Here is a 22,425-nt window from a genome sequence, read left to right as displayed (position 1 = left end):
TTCTTCAGCTCCAGGGAGACCTTACAGTGGCCTTCCAGAACTTAAAGTGGGTTGGCAAGAAAGCTGAAGTGGGACTTCTTTACAAGCACATATAGTGATATTTTTAAACTGAAAGATGGTAGGCTTACGTTAAATATTGGGAAGAAATTATTGACTGTGAGAGGGATGAGGCACTGGAACAGGTTGCCAAGAGAAGCTATGGATGCCCCATTCCTGGCCACGTTTGAAGCCAGGTTGGATGGGTCTTTGAGCAACCTGATTTAGTGGAAGGTGTCCCTGTCCATAGCATGGGGTTTGGAACTGAATGATTCTTAAGATCTGTTCAAGACCTAGCTGTTCTGTGATTCTATGAATATAGAGGTAAGTGTACAAAAAACAAAGGGAGCAAAGTCAGTATAGGAATAATAAATTTTACCAGACAGTTAATAGAATTGGATTTCTTTTGAGAAGATGATAACTTATTTAAGGGCAGCATCACTGATGGATTTGATCTCTGAACTGCAGTAGGATTGTCTCTGTGATAATACTGATACAGAGTGGTATTAGTAAAAGATTTGTAGAAATAGCTAAGTTCAAGAGATGTGTAAAGTTAAAAAAGGATGCATAGGACTATGAGGATATTAGAGTTTCTGTGGGATCAGTTTGAGGAATGTTTATTTCGTAGTCTCAAAATGATGTACATATGTAGAGAGGAATGAACTTTGTGATAGCAGACTTCAGAGGCATTATCAGATAGAAAGAGATCAGAATACCACAGTTGAAAAGTTGGTTGAATAGTGGTTTCATAATTAAATTCAAATTTGTAACAAAGCTAAGTACGATTGTCAAATTTTGCTATTTTAAGTCTGTCAGTTCTGAAATATATTGTTCCAGTTAATGCATTTCAAACCAGCTCAGGATATTCATATGCCATACATGATGAGCAAAGGAAGAACCATATTATTTTTTTTTTCTATACAAATCTTAATCTGTAACTTTGCTTGTAGCTATCCAAACAGAATTTTTGGTGGATAGCATAATAATTTTAGTAAGTAATGCTGCTGCCTTTGCCTGGTATTCAGCATCTGTCACTCTTTTGAGTGCAACAGGGGAAAGGGGCCCCTTTCTCCCCGTTTCTGGGAGAGGAAAAGAGGAATGACCCAATTAAGATAAGGGAAAATAAGAAGTTTACTACAAATGGTAAAAGAATGTAAGATAACAATAAGAAAGATTGAGGAAGGCTGTGACTGTGCTGCTTACTGTGCTGCCTGAACCCAGCAGGCCCTTCACCCCATCACCTGCAGTCGGAGATCACACAGGGAGCAGAGGAGGCTCTTGGGAATAGTAGCTCTTGGAGAGCTGGAACTCATGTGAAACTGGTAGCAAACACAGGACCATGAATTACAGCTCCACTGTGCACTGTGTCTCTGCACCAAACAGCCTGCCACGTGACATTATGATACAGAATACTGACAAAACCAGGACAGCGTCATCCTACTTGGTCCTAAGATCTGTATTTGAAACAAGTAGTGTGGAAATAGATGAGGAGTATGCAGACAATGGGATGGAAGAGTAACTTCAGTAGGGTAAGCTTAACAAGTTGTGACCTTTTTTTACAGAAGTCATTACAATTTTTCTTATTATCTTTATGTAGCCTTGCTAGCACCAATCTTTTAATATGTTATGGAGAACTGAAATAGCTACCTGACATCTTACTAGGGGAAAGAAAAATAGTGGTGTTTGAGAATGGAGAATGAGAGTGCAAGCATGTGTGTGCCACAAAGAAGTAGAAAACTTGTAATAAATAATCAGAGAAAGAAGCTCTCAGAAGTAAACTAATTTTTAATTACTCCTTTTTGTTGTTGTCAGAGCCTAATTTAAGAAGTACTTATGCCTGAATTTGAACACAAGCTTTGGGTGAACAGTTAACACTGGAGCTGTTGATTTAGTCTTTATGTACACATATCTGTGTATCCCTATGTTATGTATAAATCAGTTATTTATTAAAAAAAAAACAAAAAAAACAAAACCAAAACAAAAAAGCCAAGGGAAAAAGAGTAGGACAGGTCCTGGATTTCATTTCCAGTAGGGAAACACTGTCATTAATATCTTCACAAGTCAGCATGTAATGTGATTTTTCAGTTACGTCCCAGTCGCAATTCATATTAAATCACAGATGCACAGAAGCTGCTGGTATCATCAAGTGAAGAGATTAAAATGGATTTGAATTCTCTAATTAAGAGAAAGCAAAGATCATGTTGTAGAGCCAAGATGTTTCTTTTATTCTTTTAAAAGAGCATTAGGATGGGGGAAAAATTGTTTAAATTAAGAGGAATAGGTATAAAAGAGTTGTGAATAAATTTAAACTGGAGATCGATTTCAATCAACTATATCAGAGGGTTATGTCACATTTATTGTGTGAAGAGAAAATAGGATCAGTATTTTGAAGTTGGAATTTAATACAGATATAAAAAGTGAATACATCATACTTCCACTTAGTAGTTGTCAGTCTCTCATCTTTGAGAGCTAGAGATATTGATGTGCCTTGTTATGTGCTGGTGTCTGGTGTTTGTGTTTAAGCAGAAATTTAGGATGTTTGAGGTGTGATGGGCTGTTGGGGAGGAAGCACTGTCATCGGTGATGTCCTTGGCCTCCTGCTGTCTGCATAGCTTGGAAGTGTACCTGCTCATTGTAGCTTCCTCATTCAGTTTCTTTCAGATTACCCTAATTTTTCCTTATTAATCCTGTTTCAATTGTTCTCTCCCATCAGCCCTTTTTATTTCATTGTTCTATATACTTCTTGCTCTTCTCACAACTTAACATTCAGTCTGCTGTCAGGTTAGTCCTGTCTTCACCTTTTTGGGCTATATGGCACTAACAGTGCTAGCTTAGTAAGTTTTGCCCCTCATGTGTCAGATTAATTCATTCCTGCCCTTGCACTAACACATCTCTGTTGTTCCCATGTTTTTTTTTTTTTTGTTTTTTTTTTTTGTGTGCAGTCACTTGATGAATTAAATTAAAAGCCTGATCCAGTGTTTCCCTGTTGAAATGATCTCCAATTGTTTTAAGGTGAGATTGGAGGTTAATAAAAGAATTAAAAATAGCTTCAGAACACATGGCGTACACTTTGAAAATCAATTTAATGAAACTACTTAAAAAATAACATGGTTTGTGTTTTGTGATGAAATGACCTTTACATAATAACCAATCTAAGCTGTCTTTTTTGTGAGTATATTCAGGTATCATTCGTTTTCAAGAGTATGGTGTAAAACACTGAATGGTTTTGAGAGCTGAGTGCTGGCAAGACTAAACAACACGTTGTGAATTATGGAGTTAAATTAAAACCAAAGTTGAAAGGAAGGAGATGAGGTTTTAATTGAATCATTTTTCTGTCAGAAGTGCCTTTGACTTAGCTGTAGACGTAGAGAGTCCTGGTTAGTTTAAGTCTTACACTGATGAGGGAGTCTCATTGTCTTTCCTGTTTGACAAAAGTGTCTATGTACCATGCAGTGAACTTGGGCAGGGAATTGCTACAGTTGAAAACCAGCTTCTGGCATTCACTCTATGGATAAATGCATGCTGGTCAATATACAGTGTCAGGAAAAAAAGGGTCAAAAAGGCTGTTTCAAGAACAATGCCAGCTTCTGCTAAACTGCAATTGTGTAATGCCGCTCTGCAGCGGGGTGGGTACATCACTTTGTTGTTACTAACCAGAAGAGGCATGACTGGTGTCTCTTTCATGTTTCATATGTGTTCTACCAGACTCCTGTATGAGCTTTTTCATAGTGGCAGGAATATACAGCTGGGAGAAGAGCTGTGTGTGAGAGGGAGAATCAAAATGATTCTTTCTCTGTTATGTAGACATTTACACATTTAGTTTAAACTTGTATTTTTACTAGATGAGTGGAGAAATGTATGTAAGCTGTAAGAAAGCAAAGAAATTTGTGGATGAGATGGCACATTTTTTCCTGATGTCTCGTGGTCTAATTATGTGGATTTCAAATGAGATATGCTTAAGGTGGCCTAGATAGGAAAACTGTCCATCTTTTTCATTATGAAAGCTGGGTTTGAGTATATTAGCAAGGGACTTGTAGTTGATGTGCACTGCAAAAAGTACTTCACTTCTCTTTTTTAAAAATGGCCCTTGTGAGCAAACTGACATCTCAAAATAGATACTTTCAGCTTTGTCTGTTATGTTGCTGTCAGAACAATACTTTTTTTTTTTAAATATGTACTTCTACTGTAGATATATAGCAGACTTCTTGAGTAGCTTTTTGAAACTTGCTGTAGAAATGTAATCCTCTAAATTTCTTTCATCTGTTAGGTCGGAGCTGCATGTAACATTGAAGACTGGCAGTAGTACAAAAAATCAAATTAATTCATGTCCTGTATAATTGCACTGCATAGAACAAAGAAAAAAAGAAATTAATATGGACCTGAAAGTACACATAAATTAATATCTTAACTGGTAGGCATGCAATGTGTCCAGTAGCAGAAATAGGCTAGATGACCTCTAAACTTCTGAATGGAATTAAGTCTTAGGAATGAAATTGTTGGCCACTGAATGCTGCCATTGTTTATATCTGAAGTCAGTCTTTTCATTATTTTGAAAAATATTCTAACTTGTTTCTGTTTCTACTTCAAGGTATATGTGTGAATAATAACAACTTTTCTTGCTAATTAAATAAATTTAGTGAATAATTAAGACTTTCCAATTATTATTCTGCAGACTAGCATAATTTCTCTTTTTTTCTTTTCTTTTTTTTTTTAAGAATTGCATACTTAAGGGGAAATGAGCTTTAAACAGGAAATTTAGGACAATTCCACTAACTTTTCAGTTACTGCAGTCTGTGTTGAACAAATGTATTAATATTATTATATTTTGCCTTCCTTTGCATTCTGTTTTTTGTCGTCCACAGCTGAAAACTTTAGACTTCATGTGCCTGAGTTTTTGTATTTTTTTAAATGTTCATATTGAAAAAGTTGATATTGACCTTGGGGGAAATTAGGGAAAGAAGTATTTGCTGTAGCAACAAAATAGGGAAGTATTGCAGCACATTAATGATGCTTAATATATACTCCATTTAAGAAGCATAAGGCATGTCTTTGAGTGTTCCCTTTTTCATTCAGATTTATTTAACAGTACAATGTTATTTAAATTCCAGAGACTTCTGCATGTTTCCTAATGCTCTCCCAATTCTTACTGCTTTACTGAATTAGTGCGAAGGTTTTAAAATTTTCATACTAGAGAAATTTGAGCATGAGTAAAGATTTAATGAAAATGCAATAGAAAAGTATAATTTACTGCTTCTTATCTGTCGTCCAAAGGAAAAAAAAAAGAGAGTTTGAATAGCTCCTTTCTTTCCTACTTCCAAATGCTTAAGCTTAAAATTATTTCAGTTCATGTAATAATGAAATTGCCTGAAAACTAGTTTTTTTGTGGGGAGAGAATGTCAAGACAAACATTGCATTCTAAGAAGTATCCCAACTTGTGCTGACAGTAGAGGGATATTTTAGAAATGGACAGTAACAGATTGCTAGGACCAGCTGGTCTTTACCCAAGTATTCTAAGAGAACTGAAGGATGAAACAGCTCCAAGGCTGAGCTATGAACTGTACTGTCTAAATCAGAGTTTGAACCCATGCCACTGTAAGAAGGAAGCAAGACAGAAAATGCAGTGGCAGTTTTTAGAAAGATTTATGAGGTGTTTGGGGATCTGTGATTGTCAAAGTTGATATCAGTGGTGGATGCATTCTAGAAAATTATAAATGAGGGTCACATTAATTAATTTAATTAATGATTGATATACTGAAAAAATCTTTTCTGTCTCCATAAGGGTAAAAAGCAAGTAGAAAACAAAATATGATGATTGTACTAAATGATCTTAGAAATCTTTTCCAACCTTAATGATTCTGAGATTCTTTAAAAAAGAAATATGTCACTGTGCATCTCCAGGCTTTGTCTCCATCCTATGTATTTGGTTTTTGTACGGTTTTGATTCCTCTTAATTGTGGTCAAGGTATAGCAAAACTGATGAAGATTACTGCAAAAAAAAAATTAGAAAGTCTTTCTTTGTGTAGTGTATATTAACAATAGGAGTTCTTTGCTGAAGAACTTAATAAATATTTTAAATATAATAGATATAAAATGCAATTATAGAGATCCATGGAAGAACAGCATGTCAAGGATTATTAAAGGAAAAGCTTTTGCTTTGGAATGGAACATCTGAAACGTAAATATATGGAGACTTCCAAAGGAACATATTTTATTTGTTCTCATACTTTTTCCTTCATATCTTATTGATCAGTGGAAGAGATTGACTTTGGATCCGACAAGGCATAGTTAATCTTCTGATGTGTCTTTCAGAGACAACAGTATAGTTATGGTTTTAATTGTTTTCTGTATCTGAATCTTGTTACTTCATTTGCCCTGTTGCACTTACTGTAGTCTATGCTGGCTCATTCTCCACTACTGTTGTGTGGTTCAATACTGCCAGATACTGGACTCAAAAATGATGAGCTTAGTGGCTGTTATACTGTTTCATAGTGTAGATGGTAACATTGTGCATCTTGGATTGTCTGTGCTCACCTCAAATGCAACTGTCTTACCTGGCTTCTGCCATAAAAAGTGCATTGACCTTCTAAGCCCAGTCAGCTGGATCTAGATAGTAGGAATGAATCTTAGAAAGGTCTTGAAAACAGCAGGACAGTTCTATCTACTAGAACTAAACTCTAAATAATTTTGCCGGTGGGAACAGTATGCTTTAATTTTCCATTTTAAGTCCACCCTATTGTAGCAGAAGGCTCATCTCTGTTGCCTTTTTCCTCTTCTACAGAATCTTTAAGTCCTTTCAGGTGTTGAGTCTGTCTTGGCTAACACTGTCAGTTCTACTATGATGCCAAGCAGGTGTTCAAGTTGGAGCTCAAAAAAAAGATTAATTTATTTTTACCATATTTCTCACAGTTTTTTAAGCAGTTGTTCTTCAGAGATATTATTTTAGAGTTGAATTTTAGTTTTAAAGTTTATTAGATACCATTAAAAATACATGAGTGTCACTGGTTTCTAATTGAATTAACAGTATTTAGAAACAATTTGGTCATTATGATAACATTTATTATTTAATAATAAACTGAGGACTGTACTTCTGCTTTAAAAAACTTTGCCAAGTGAATTAGTTTATCTGTTTGACTTATTTCCCCCTAATAGTACTTTTAATTTTTAACTGTAAACTCCAGTGTTCATTGGTCGAAAAGAGGGGATAAAGTTTGAATGCCCAAACACAAGTCCATTTCATTAATTACTTTTGTCAGTGTACTAGTTGTCATATGTGACATCCTGTGCCAGTTATTACTGTGTTTTCTTGCCAACAAGGGCTTTATTTCATCTTAATTACCTCTTTGTTACCTTTTTTACTGTTCATCCACCTGGTCAAGACACAATTGTACAGTATTTCAGTGGACAGGATGCATGCACCTGTCCTGGCGCTAGCAACTTTAAGATTTTAAGCTGAGGTACTTCACTTTATTTTATGTGGTGGTTGGATTAAGTAATATGAAAGAGGCTAGGTAATGAAACCATCTCAAAAGGTGTTTGAAATTGCATTTATCTTTTACAGAGGTATCAGAAAAAGTATCAGTATATTACACTTACATAATATGCATGAGAGTTGAAGTAATTGTAGTTATATTTTCAATCATTTTCTTACGTAGATTGTTTATTTATACAAGTTAATAGAGTGGGCATCCTTCTATGTCTTCCTTTAGAATGATGAAAAAGTAGCTGATTCACAGAAAAGCTTTGTGTAAAACTATCCATATTCTTGTAGGATTCAGTCTGCATAGTCATGAAACACTGCTGTAAGCTTCCAGCTGCAACATCACATTTATGAAATGTTCCTCTCACCACTCCCATCAGGCTGATTTCATATAGAGCATTGTCACATATACAGGGAGTTATCTACAGTTGAATGTCTCTATGGATGCACATTTGAAAAAGACAATAAACGCAACCTTTCTAGTAGAGTCTAAGAGAGAAAACTCATTTAAGCTATTTCTTTATTTACACATTCAGGAGTTTTCAATTGTTGTTTTGTTAATAAGGACATGAAAATGTAGAAATAAGGAACTGTGACTGGAACTGTGAGGGATGTGAGATAAAATATGAACATTCATTCTACTTTTGTTTCCCATCCTGATATGGCAGATGAGTTCCTACTGACAAAAAATGATACAAGTCTATTGCTGAAGCTGAGTGTATGTCCACGTTATAAGCATAACATATAAAAAGAAAATTTAAGAATATGCTGTTATTGTTATGTGACATTAACTTCTAGGTGCATAATATGTGAAATAAGACATCTGATTTTGAAAAGAGTTAATGTTTTAATACTGTGGTGCATATTCAGAAGTCGTGACATTTTGAGAGTCCCTGGTTTGATTGTTGTGTTTTTAAAATAAGAATGTTTTACCTCTATTTCCTCTGATAATCACCTACTTCTATTTCCAGTGTAATCAGATGTTTCTCATTTTCAGTCTCATATATACTTTCCTCCCTGCTCCAGTGCCCTAATTACTTATTTTCTTTGACTTCCTGTTAATCTAGATATTTACTTCACATATTCAGATCTTTATACTCAGTTTTAAGTGGTTTCTTTTTTCCATTAGCCTTATTCCCTCTTTTTCTTGTTGAAAATAAGTAATAGTTTTGTCTCTTGTTGTTTTTTTTCTTCTTTCTTATAAATTAGTAAGCAAATTAGCTAAAAATTTCTAGAGGCGATAGTAGGTATCAGTTTTCACTGGAAAGTGCAAAATTTCCTGTGGGAAAGACAAGTAATATGTATGCTTTGCTTCTTTCTGCTGGCAACTTCATAAGGATGTGACCTGAATTCTCCTGATGAAATATCATGTAAGTTTGCAGTAATTTAGTTTGTTGCATACTTGGATAACTATATACAAATGAGTTCCTAGAGTAAGTAATTCCTATACTTACATATTTTACTTTAGGGTGGAGATGCTTTACATATTACTGTAACTTTGTGCATAACCTCTTTCATGGTGAAATTCCAGAGGGAAGTAGTTCATGTGCAGCATTGTTTCTGACATCAAAGTTGAGAGTTAAAACAATGTATTTAACTTCTGGGAAGTTTGCTGCTTTTTGCGAGGTTGTGGTTTATTTTAATTATTGTATATTTGTGTATTATCTCAGATTTGAGACTTGTAGTTCATATATTTTGTTTTTTACTTTTGGAAAAGGTAAATATTCTTTTCTATATCAGCTTTTACTAGTATCTAGTTCAAGACTACCAGGTCAAGTTTCAGAAAATTCAGGTAATTTCACTTTTTTTAGTGACACTGTTAAGGAAATTTAGGCAAAGCCCCTAGGGACTGGAAAAAAAAGAAACAACATTCTCATTTTTACGAAAAGGAGAAAGGAAGACTTGGGTAGTCATAGGCTGGTAAGCCGCACATACATTCCTGGGAAGATCATGTAGCAGATCTTTCTGGAAGCTATGTTAAGGCACATATGAGATGTGGAGGTGATATGAGACAGCCAGCACAGCTTCACTAAGGACAGACTGTGCCTGATAAGTCTTGTGGCCTTCTATGATGGTCGATGAAGAATGAGCCACTGATGTCATATCCCTGTATTTCAGTAAGGCTTCTGACATGGTTCCACACCACATACTTTTCTCTAAATGTGAGAAATATGGATTTGAAGGGTAGCTTACTCAGTGGATTAAGAATTGCTTGGATGTCTGCAGCCAGAGAGTTTGGGTCAACAGATCTATGTCCAGGTAGAGTCCAGTCACAAGTGATGTTCCCCAGGGATCAATCTTGGGACCATTGCTCTTCAGCATCTTTATCAACAACCTGGACAGTGGGATTGATTGTACACTCAGCAAGTTTGCTGATGAGAGTAGCTGGTGCCTTTGGCACAATAGAAAGAAGGAGTGCGATTCTGGATAGCATTCCTGGATCTGGACATGCTTGAGAAGTAGGCAATCCCAGATATGCGTACAGACTGAAAGAGGAACTCATTGAGAATAGGTGTGTTGAAAAGGCACTGGGATCCTGGTGAGCAAAAAGCTCGACATGAGTCAGACAGCTCTTGCAGTGTGGAAGACCAACTGTATCCTGGGCTGCATCAACAGAGTGGTGGCCAGCAAGGCAAGAGAGGTGATTGTTCCCCTCCACTCTTCCCTTGTGAGTCCCCACCCAAAGTACTGTGTCCAGATTTGGGGCTCCCAATGCAAGAAAGATGTGAAGTTCTTTGGAGTGGGTCATGAAGAGGGCCACAAAGATGATCAAAGTGTTGGAGCACCTCTGCTTTGAAGAACGGTTGACATAGCTAGGCTTGTTTAGCTTGGAGAAGAGAAGGCTCCAGGGAGACCTCATTGTGGCCTTTCAGTACTTCAGGAGAGCTTATAAAAGGAGGGAGACTGACATTTTACATGGTCTGATGGTGATAGGACAAGGGGCTTCGAGCTAAAAGAGGGGAGGTTTAAATTAGATATTAATTGGACATTTTTTATTCAAGAGGGTGTGGAGGCACTGGAACAGGTTGCTTGGAGGAGTTGTGGATGCCCATTTCTGGAAGCATTTAATTAAGGCCAGGTTGGATGAGATCCTGGGCAGCCTGATCTGTGGCAATCCTGCCCATGGCAGGGGGGTTGAAATTGGATCATTTCCAACCCAAGCCATTCTGTTAATTTGTTTCCTTTAAAATAGCGATTCTTTATGTTCCAGCCTACACACGCATTACCAAGACTGCACTGAAAGTAATGCCTCCTATTTTATTATGTTAGCCCATGGCATCATAGGCAGATGTTTGTGGTATGGAAGTAGAAGCTGACCATTTTCACCAGTGCTTCATTAAATTTTATTGCTGTGCAAAAGGTAGCACTCTGGCAAAACATCATTTGACATGGAAGTGCATATGAAGCAATAGTGTGCACTGAATTTCTCCTTGCGGAAAAAATTGTATGCATTGGTATTTGTTGGTACTCGCTGAACATTTGTGGTGGCCAGACAGTGGATGTGAGAACTGTGAGGCAGTGTGTAGTGAGTTTCAGCAGTGGTGACATCAACATTAATCTCAGCTGGTACTGATTTTTTATGAGTGTGGCATGTAGGCTCTTATTTGTCCCTGGTGAGAATGCGTATCTAACTGTGGTGACTATGTTGAAAAAGAGTGTTTTGTAGCTAATTATGTAATCTATCAATCAAATATTGTTATTGTGCCATTTATATCTGTGGTAGTTTCTGTGGAAATAAAGAGGAGGCATTACTTTTGGAGCAACCTACATGTTTTCAATATGATTCCAACATAAAGATGGCACAGGATCAAGGTCAGGGAGACATACAGGTGCTCTAGTGGAATCTGGAGTTATTCTGTAAGGAGTCAGGCAAATAAATGATGTGACCATTGTCAAGAGAACAAATTGCATTGACAAGCCTTCTTATTTAAATATGTCTTCTGAAATCAGTAGTATGTGCTCTTAATCTATATATTTTCCACTGAGGTATTTGAAGAGTGAAGATAATCTCGCTATACAAGTTTGGAAATGTTATAGATAATTAGATAAAGAACAGTTAGAGAATAGTTAGGTAATACATTGGGTGAATAACATATGACAGTGAAGGTTTGTGCTGAGTTTAATAAACAAAACAACAACAAACAACATCGTAGATTGGATTTAAGGAAAGATTTTTGTAATTATACTTTTTGTCCTTTTTTTGTTTCCATAATATATTACCAGGATAAGAGTCATTCCAGATATTATCAAACATTTGCTGTTATTTTAAGTAAAATTTTTATGACAATGTTTAAATAAGAAATAAGTTCAGTTTGCATAATGTATTCAGAAGATCCTCTTTCAATGACATTGTCTGAAAGAAAGAACAAGATAGAAATTCCAACAATTGTTAGTGTATGCTTGTGCAGTCACTTTACCTTTATGATATTTACTTAGAAGCTGATTATATATATAATGTATATATACAAGAGAAAGCTTTTGGAGGAGGTAAAGAAAATAGATATTTATAAATAAGTATGTATACACTTATATTCCAAATAATTTCTTTGAATTAGTCTTGAGACAAAACTGGTTTCAAAGCCACATAACTTCAGGTGTTGACTGAAGTATGTTGCAATGGTATGTTAATAATTGGGTTTATATCCTCAGATAATTCTAATAATTAATATTATCATCTTCACTGAATTTATATCTTAAAAAAACAGATTCTAGAAAGGTAAGACGCTGGCAAATTTGACTGAAGAACAAAAACTTGAACAAGCAATACATGGAAAACTACTGTTTTTTTGTCTGGATATTCCATGTTTTGTTCTTAACTTTGTGAATGTACTACATTTGAGAGTGTACTGTGCATTCCTTGGAGTTTTTTCTAAAAAAAAAAGTTAACTGTAAATGTATTTGTCTTTACTTTGGTAGTAAAAAAAGAGGAGGAAGATTTTGAAGAAAAGAAATCCATTAAGAAACGAATCAAAGAATTAAAAGTTTTGGACCCAAAGATTGCACAGAATCTGTGTAAGTAGATTCTGTTTTTGTGACAAAGTTGTGTCATAAATGTTCCATAAAAATACTTTTTTTTATTTGTGTGACTGCCTCATAACCACTTTTTGTTTAAAGCGTGTGAGAATATGCTTATGTTTGTTCTAATAGGTCTTTAGCTCAAATGTGTAAGAATTAAAATAAGCTGTTATAAAAAGACCCAGAAAACAGTTAAGCAACATCCCTCATTTAAGACTGAGATTACTCTCTTCTGTATATACACCTAAACAATGGGGTATAGCTGTATATCTGTTTTATTGTCAGTGTATTCATTAATGATCACTGCCTCCTAAGCAGGAAGTTGGAAAGGACAGTAATGTCTACGAGACGTATAGTCACTTCTTATGTGCTTTGTAGGAGTAAAGCAATAGTTAAGTCTTAGTAATATACCAAAAAAGGGTGCTAACATTTTGGCAGAGAGGAGCAGTATAACAAATAGGTTACTAGATACAGGCAGGAACAAAACAGGAAATGATTTGATTACATTGTAGAAATAAACAGTTTAAGATCTTTCTATTATTTTAACTACTTATATGGTTTGTTAGTGGTAATTTTCTTAAGCTGCTCTTTTTTGAGAAAGCACAAGAAAGACCATTCAAGAAACGTGTAATTGTCATCTGTGCACAAAATATTACAGTGGCAGTGATTATTCTTGAGAGTAGACTCATCACTAGTGGTCTTCCACGGTGCTGAATTTTATTTATAGCAAACAAATGGAAAAGGTTGAAATTATAGGATATTACAGTAATAAAAATACATTTTAGTTTTCTCTATATTTCTTTATGTAGTGTTTGTTGACTTGTAGATGCTATAGCCTATTTCTGAGGTAGAAAAAAGATTGTTGTTGTCTTGTTCTCTTCACTGTTGGTTGAATCTTCATTTTAGCGATTTTCCTTGGATCTTTCCGAGTGCCTTATGAGGAAATCAAAATGATGATATTGCAAATAGATGAAACACAACTGTCAGAGTCCATGATTCAGGTAAGGAAACTGATACTTCATCACAGTATTTCAGGATAAGTTTCTCATTAAATAGGTACTTGCACCCAAAACACCTCTGAAACATAAAACGTTTGGCTAGTAAATCACTGCAATATTTTTTTTTCCTGTGAACTCTAGTTCTTTTTATATTTGTGAAGCTATTTTTAAGGAAAGTAGCTGTGTTGATATGCTGTATTTCCTGTGTTCATGTTCTTCATACCTAACAACAGAATTTTTTATTTAAACTGGATATGTTGCTGTATTTGTTTCCTAGTTATTATTAAAAAAATAATAATCAGGCTCAAGTGCATATGTCTGTTGCTCTGGTTGAAATCTATGTCATTTTCTCTTTTGTCTTTCCTCTTCTATTCTCTCAGAGAATATATAATCCAGTCTTGCCTTAGGATAATGACCACTTCTCTTCCTTAAAGCTTATTTGGGTAGATTTTTCTTTTTCCGTATTATTTTATTCAGTGTGTAATTCTGTGTGGAGACAAAAGATACACACAAATCTTTTTGTTTTTCTAGTCACAGAATCATTTAAAAGATGCTAAGATAAAGAATTCTATAGAACTATTTTTAATAGAAACACTTTATTCTAGAACCATGGGAAAAAATCATTGGGTAGAAAGGTCTGTTGGTCATCTCTTCCAATACCTTGCTGATAGCCAGGTCAACTAGAGGAGGTTGCTTAGGGCCTAGTTTTTTTCCTACTAGGGAATTAGATCAACTCATTAATGGGAAGTTAATTAATGACATTCTGCAATGTGAACATGTGGCAATCATTCCATCAATTGTGACAAGCTAAAAAGAAAACCACAATAGAGGACAAACTAAGAATTGTTTACTTCCTTTTCTTTGATTCTTCTGTGGGGTATTATTTCTATTTTGATGGTATGTATCTAAGGATAAATAAATAGAAAGAATGCAAACAATACTACTGGATAGAGCAAATTCTCAGCTACAACATGTTACTTTTCAGTGGTAGTTGTCACCACTATTAGCTATACAATTTTACTAGCAATGAACAAGTGCCTGCATGTGTGCTTATAAAAATGCACCCACTGAGGTGGGTCTGTGTCACAGCTGCTATGATAGTATCCTTGATAGGAAATCCAACTTTCACTGTACTAACATCTGTTGTTTGGTCTCCATAAACGTTCAGCAATCACTGAGGAGTGTCACTATGTGCCATTTTTTCCACATGGAGGATTTCAGTTATACACCTTAGCTTTTTGTGCACTTCCATATCAACCACCATTTTGTCAGGCTTCCCCTCTGCTGATAAAAGGATTTTTTTTTTTCATTTTAGCAAGGCTTAGGCTCCAAATTTACTTTGCAAATTTGTGTAAGGCCTCTGATAAAAATGATTAAATACAAGTTTCTTGTTTCTGGATAAAACAGTTCTGTAATTGAAAACAACATAATGCAAGTTTAAACTTCAAGAAGCACTTAGGCAGCTCTCTTCCTTTGAAAGTGCTTGACTCATGTGCCTCATTACCTTAAAATTCCTAGTATTTATCTTTATATATGCTGAGGTAACTAAGTAAATGATAATACCCATCTGTATGTCTCTGTTCTGCCTTTAAAAACCTTCATAGATCTGATTTTTGGGCATCCAATGCAAATGTAGTTCTGTGCATTTCATTATTTTTAGAGAAGTGAAAGCATAATTATGTTTACAAGCATGCAGCTGTTTTTATTTATAAAATAACATTTAATATTTTTATTCTTTTGAGAAATGTCTTACCTTCATTCATTTCTGATTGTCTATCTGTAAACATTGTCCAGTATGTCACAATTTTTGAAGTTGGATATTTGTCCTTAATCCTACCTTTTTGTTATATAGAGCTCTTAAGATGTATTTGTCATCTGTGTCTCTTCATTCCAATTTCTTCCTTCCTCCTGTTAGGAATTAAATCTAGTTTTGAAAGTCATAAGAACTCTATTTGGATTACAACATAAAATTCAGTCATTGGCCAATTATTGGAATGTTCCTTATGAATTAGTCACAGTTCTTTCTCCTGATTATTCTCTGAGTTCAAAGTCTGTATGTGAATGCTATACAGCTTCTCTGGTACCAACTACTACTTCAGGTTTTTTTCCTGGAGCTCAGTATTGTAAACATTCATATAACACTTGACTGTTTCACTTTTTCAAAAGCTTTGTGATCTGTTTTTTCTACATGTGAAAATCATGTTATCAGCAGACAGTGAGCTTTTAATCTCTGTAAAAATTAAGGAGTTGTAGCATATTTAAGATGTTGGTAATAACTGGTTATGTGGATGTTGTATATCAAGACAGAAATAAGTGGATTATGAACTCGTAATATAAAATGTGCTTTTTTGTACTCAGAACCTCTGTGCCCTTTTGGCATTTGCTGAGTTTTATAGATTTAATTCTGGACATCTTAATTCATAATTAATAAAGGTAGTCTGTTTTTACAAAGAATATTTTCCAATTGTAATAAATAATACTGCCATAAATGCCTCATGCTGTAAATTAGTCTGAACATGTCCAGATCCAGAGCCATAAAACTTAATTTTACATTATTATTTAAAGCCTAATAATTTGTGCATTTTTACTAGTGCTATTTTTTTCTATCAAAAATCTTATCACAGACTGCATTGAAACTGTTCATTCTTTAACTATCATTTACTCTTCCTTTGTTTTATTTCAGTTCTTAAATGAAAGCCTAGCTTTTCTTATTTGCAGAAATTACTTTCTCAATAAACAACATTGTCCTCATATTGGATGTCACACAATGCTTTAAAACAAGTTACTTGTTGTAGGGTAAATAATCCCCAAGGATAGCACTCAAAAATAGCATGAAAGATAGTAAATTTCTGTTGGTCTATATAGATGATACACAAATAGTAAGCAAAAAGAAAGTGGCTCACCTTTAGGATGATAAAGGCTCACTGTGGACTCCACACAGAAGGAATCTCCAAGAAGAGATCCCTCCCTGGTGGTGGTCAGCCCTTTAATGGGGTTTGGGAGAGGTGGAGCCGGGCTCTACCCCTTCCAATCACACAGGTATATCACCTTCACCTGTGCCCCTTGTGGCTGACTCCGTTCTCATTTCAGGTGATCAATCAGTGGTTCAGGCTATGATTCAACAGTTTTCATACGCTTTTTTAGTTCTTAGTATCAGAGTGGGGGTTAAATTCTTAAAATAATGACTTTTTTTACACTAAAACAGTGATAAAGGATTATCTAGTTATTTAACTTGAAAATATGGCTATAGGTAGATGTGATGCAGTGTTGAAAGATTGTTTCTTTATTTCAGTTCAGAATACTGTCGTTACCAGTAGCTGTAAGTAAGAAGACAATCTTTCTTTTCTTTTCATACTATGATGGAAGCTTAGCCACTGTGTAACCAGGAACACAGGAATCATGACATAAGAGAACTGGATAGAGGAATCCTGAATATTTCCTAGCAGTTATAGCAGTCATCCTGGGAAAGTACAGAACTGAGCTGACTGTCAAATTTAGGCATAATTGGATGTTTGAGAAGCTGTCTTCCAGAACTTGCTCAGAATAGCCATTTTTATTGTACCTACTACTTACCTGTTAATTAGAGTGGAATGCAGAAGCCCATATTTAAGCACAGGTGCCTAAATGCTCAGGAAGCTCCAGGGAAACTGTAGACTTCTTAGATGATCAGGTGTAGGGTGACATGTTTAGACTTCCGTGTTGAAATGACATTCACTTATGTAAGTGCCTAAGCTCTCTGTATAGCCTCTTGAATTCAGCTGAAGCTGAGTTTCATCTCTGAAATCCTACTTCTCTCAACTTTGTGGGCTAAGTAGTTTCTAATGGGTTTTAATGTTTGTAAATATAAACATTACCTGTCATTATTTTAGCATCAGTTTTTTGGTTTTTTTTGTTAAGTACTAGGAAATAAATTTTCCATTTCTACTAATGATTTTTGTCATCCTTTAGTTAGCTATGTTACTGGCTTCCTTGTCCTATTTATTTTAGTTGTCTTTGCATAGTGCCTACCAAACATATTTTTTCTTTGAAAATACAGTTTTGTAAAAAGATTGCAAAAATATATATGTGTAGAAACAGCAGAAGTTGCTAGTTGACATTTAATCCCCTGCTTTTTACACTTTGTTACATGAATTTGCATGTTACCTGCTTATGTTCTACCAACTTTGGGATGGTAGTGTTATCTTTGGAGTTTATGTTAATAAAACATAAGTGATACTGCTTACCTGCAATTATACAAGCAATAGAGAATATAAGATTTCTAAATCTACTTTCTTTTTCTTGATAGAATTTAATAAAACATCTTCCAGAGCAAGAACAGCTGAATGCATTGTCTAAGTTCAAGAGTGAGTACAATAATTTGTCTGAGCCAGAGCAGTTTGGAGTTGTGGTGAGTTCTACTATTGTTTCTTTAATTTCTATAATACACTAATAGAGAAGCAATATCAGCTTCTTCTTCCTAAATGTTAAGAGGTTGCATATTAAGAGCAGAGTGTAGTTGCTGCCTTTTAATTGGACTTCCAGGGGACATATCCATGAATGTGGAAGGTCTGATTGCTATGTTCTCTTTTTTTGAGAATGTAATTTAGTTAAAACCAAACAAACAGAAAAAATTGTATTTTCTGTGACAGTGGGAGATAAGGAGCTGTTTTTGGATTTCCATACTTAGAATTGTTTGACTTGACTTTTATTAGCATTGATAAATCATAACATTATCTGTGAAATTTTTTGCGTTTTGTATTTTTCAATCTGATGAGTAGACAAGCTCCTTCATGCTTCTCTCTCACTTCTCATCCTTGAAAGAACAGGGAGAGTAAGTACAATGAAAAGAAAGCTTACAGGTTGAGACAAAGAGAAGGATATCACTCATCAGTTACCACCACGAGCAAAACAGGGTAGAAAGATTAAAGTAAGATATTGCCAACTGACACACTAGAGTAGTGGGAACTAAAAGCAAACTAAAAACACCTTCCCCCCATCCAGTTTCTTCTACCTTCTCTCCCTGAGTGCTGAAGGGGAATGGGAAATGATGGGAAATGGATGCTGTGGTCAATCCAAAATGATTTGTCTCCAGTGTTCCTTCATAGTCATTCTTTACCTGTTTTCCAACATGAGTTCTTCCCATGAGATGCTGTTCTTCCCAAGCTGGATTGATGCAGGCTTCCCAGACTGTAGCTCTTCAAGAACTGCTGCAACATGAGTCTGTACCTTGGGGGTTGTGCAGTACAGCAGGAATGGACTTCTCAATCATCTGTCCCCTTGGGACTGCAACTTTTGTCAGACTACTTCCATGGGCTGCAGCTCTGGCCTCGGGCCTACTCTTGTGGTTCAGACCACATCTACATGCTGCACTGTGGGCTGCTGTTGTACAGAAATGTTTTCCTTTCTCAGTAGCTCAGCACTGACCAGTGACAGATTCCTTTTGGAGCTCTCTGAAGTTGGCTCTGATCTGACATAGGGCAACTTCTGTGCTCCTCTCAATGAGTCTCTCTCTGCAGTATCCCCTCCCTCCCTGCCCCCAAACTTTCCCATATAAACTTGATACGCATATATGTTTTTTTCTTTCCATGTAAATGAGAATAAAAAAGCATCAATATCATCATGTTGACCTATTCTGCATCCTTCCTCCTATATTTTAAAGTATGTGTGATCAAGAATTCTTACAGTCACTTTTTTCATACACAGTGAAAAGATGTTTATAATATCTCCCAAGCTGAATTAACAGAGGTAGGCTAGAAGAAAAGGAAATGTTGTTAGTTCATTGTTAGTGGTTGATGAGTTTTGAAATACCATGTATATAGCTCATAATTCATAAATATTACAGATTTTGTCCTAACAAATACAGAACAAGGCTGTTTCTTTTCCTGAATGCATACATCCATATAGGTCTTTGATTTTCCTTGTCTATTCCTAATGTTTCAAGCTAAGGTGATCACTGACAGCTTCATACAGGAGGATTTCAATGAGAGGAAGTATTTCTTTTAGATGTATTTCTGGCTTTAGGAAAAGAAGTATCATGTCATAACAATAGATACTTTCTGTTGGTAATTATCTGTGTGAATATCATTTATTTGTACCTAGATTTTGGAACATCTGGAGTACAGGTGGATTGTGAATTCCCTAAACGCCTTCTTTGACCTGGAATAATAGCCTTCATGTTAAATGTCTTTAGGAAAAACAAAGTAATTAGAAACCAGACATACCAAGTTCAGTTTGGAGTTTCAAACTGAAAATTTAAGTAATATTTGAAGTCAGTGAAATTTGTGTATCTAGATGAATTCTGATTATAAAATCCCTGGCTCATTTTATCTGCATTTTGAAACATTTGCAGATGAGTTGATTAATGACAAAATGGAGGGCAAAATGTTATTAGGAAGAGTACGTATGATATGGGAAAAAATAAAACACTTTTTCAGTTTTAAGCATCTGTAGTCTTTTAACATGAATGTGGCCCACACAAACATTTGGATAACATGTGATGGACATCACACGTGAAGAGAAGGAAGCTAATAATGGGGTATGTTAGAAAGTCATTTTCTAGCTCAGTATTTTTGGTTTTGTGCCACAGAAGTCAAGTCTTTCCATGCTGTTCAGAATTGGACCCTCTTTCTGTAAAAATTTCTTTTGTTTGTATTTAAGCTTTGTGTGAACACGAAACTTTCCTTTTTCTTAGTAAATGTAGATACATTGTGCATATATAAGGAACTAGCATCTATTCTGGAATTCAGCTTGCTATGCTGCACTTTTGCTCAATATTAAAAGTTCATGGCTTTCTTTAAATTTGATATAAGAAAATTGAAAAAGTAGGCTGATTATGTATTAGAGAAGTCCATATATATATCAATCTTACAGAGAGAAATTCAAATGTCCTGTGCTGAACAAAATAGAATGAGCACGATGCTCTGCTCTGATAACCTTGTTTCAAACCATGTCTGCCAGGAAGATAGAGATAAGCACACATCAAAACTTGAGCAGCTTTGAGTCTTTAAAATTATGGCAAAATGCTAGTAGAGGTGGATTTTTACCAGTAAATTCAACTATAAATGGAGCGGGCTAAGATATAAACAGCAGTTCAACCATGCCAAATAATTCCAAGAGTAATATATTTGTAGTTGATTTGTTGAAGAAACAGGACAATGACACGCTAGTTTATACATTTTAATTTGAATTAAATAGTTGTTTATATAAAATATAAATAGTTGTTTATATAAAAAATGACAATTAATTCCACATAGGTTAAAGTTGGATTGGATTTGTATTATTTTTTAAAATTTCAATCTAAGCCTACTGTCTGCCTTTTGTTCTTTAAACATTCCAAATTTACTACAGTTAGGCATACTGACTACAGTAGTAAATCTGAAATTTACAGTGTGTTAGTGTTTTCCAAGTAATCAAGAGGCTCTGCATCAATTCTTAGGGTTACCTGTCAGTATGAAAAGAGGTCATTGCTTACTGGAGGAAAAAGTGTGTTTAGTTTTCAATTTTTGCTGTCATCAATATGATATGAGTGTTAGTTTGCATTTGAAAGACTAATCTCTAGTTTTAGTTGATTCAGAAGGTCTCCTGTATTGGAGTATTTATGAGAAATTATTTTAATACCATGTTAATTTCCTCTGCAATGCTAAGAGTATGCACATTGTTGTACAACTATGTAGTTGGCTATCCTGAACAGTTTTCTCTTTAGCTGACAAGCTAAAAGATGTCTGATTAACTACCAGTGAACTTTTCTGGTATCAAGATAGGTCATCAATAAGATCCAACTGTCTTCTATTTGTGTTGCTGTAAATAATAAACATTCTGAAAGTTGAATGTACTCTTATACTCTTGTGTTATATAGATCAGTAACACTACATCTTTGACTACTCCCCTTTCAACATGAGCTATTTGATGAGTTTTGCATATAGGAACGTATTTGGAACACTCCTGCAAGTTAATTCATTCTTTTATTTAAGGGGTAAAGCCCTAATTAATATAAGTTCAATTTGCAATTGCTTTCTTTTTTAAACATGCTTGTATTCAATTATGAATAAATTTGAAATGATCTGTTGTAAGACATTGACTTGTAGTGGTGGACAAAATGCAGTATTATGGGTAGACGTATTTAACTGTTATTACTTAGATATACCGTTTCTCAATCCCATCTAATTGGAAGAGCTAGAACAGTAGAACTATAGGTCAAGTTCTGTTGCATTTCTTTGTGGATTTTCTTTTTCGAATAAACAACCAGATTCCCACTGAAGAATGCAAGTGTTTGTTTTCCCTAGTTTTGCATAGAAACAAACAAAAAAAATCATTAGGCACAATTTTTCTACTGTGCCACCTTCTACACATCTCCTGAAGCTTACTTCAGAGGTCAAGCTATGAGAAATACATTTGGATGAGTTACTTTTTTCACATCTTAGAATGGTATCTTACGTATTTGGTTTTCATCAAGATTTTATAATCTTCATCAGTCTCCCTTTGTCTTTTATCTTATCTGGGAAGAGGGCTGAGAACCCTCATTCATTTCTTTAGGAGCCACTGTTGACACAAAGATAAATTGTTGCACTTCATTTCTTGTTATTCTTTTCAAACAAGTAGAATTAAAAATGAAATAGAATACTTCAAATTTTATCTTTTGTGTGAGCTGAGTCCTGTAGTTATATTTCTGAAAACTCAGATATGACATGTTAATTTACTCAAGGGAAAGACTAAACCACGTGCTTCTCAAGGAGCAGCCTAAATAGTGAATGAACTGATAATTACTTGTGTGATAATAAAATTTTTATAATGCAAACGCTAAATTATCCTCCTGACCTTGAATTCAAAGTGAAGATTTCTTACTCTCAAAGAAATAGCTAGACACTTACTAAGATTCTGGCATGTTATGATTGTTAAAGTATTGTGGATTTTATTTCAACT

The 22,425-nt window shown here is 35.0% G+C and overlaps 1 protein-coding gene across 1 annotated transcript in view; it reads left to right on the top strand.

Moving 5' to 3' along the window:
* DIAPH3 (diaphanous related formin 3) overlaps positions 1-22,425 on the top strand; it is a 217,649-nt gene that overhangs the window by 74,785 nt on the left and 120,439 nt on the right. Inside the window, exons 17-19 of the mRNA XM_065744007.1 lie at positions 12,431-12,526; positions 13,436-13,530; positions 17,813-17,914. Of these exons, the coding sequence (XP_065600079.1) occupies positions 12,431-12,526; positions 13,436-13,530; positions 17,813-17,914 (293 nt within the window). The remainder of the gene's footprint in view (positions 1-12,430; positions 12,527-13,435; positions 13,531-17,812; positions 17,915-22,425) is intronic.

The sequence above is a fragment of the Cyrtonyx montezumae genome, unplaced genomic scaffold (genome assembly GCF_038088225.1).
Source record: "Cyrtonyx montezumae isolate F1298 unplaced genomic scaffold, pur_monq_1.0 scaffold_3, whole genome shotgun sequence".
NCBI classification, from domain to species: Eukaryota; Metazoa; Chordata; class Aves; order Galliformes; family Odontophoridae; genus Cyrtonyx; species Cyrtonyx montezumae.
The sequence above is the reverse complement of the archived record's forward strand: the minus strand, read 5'-3'. Positions and strand labels throughout refer to the sequence as shown.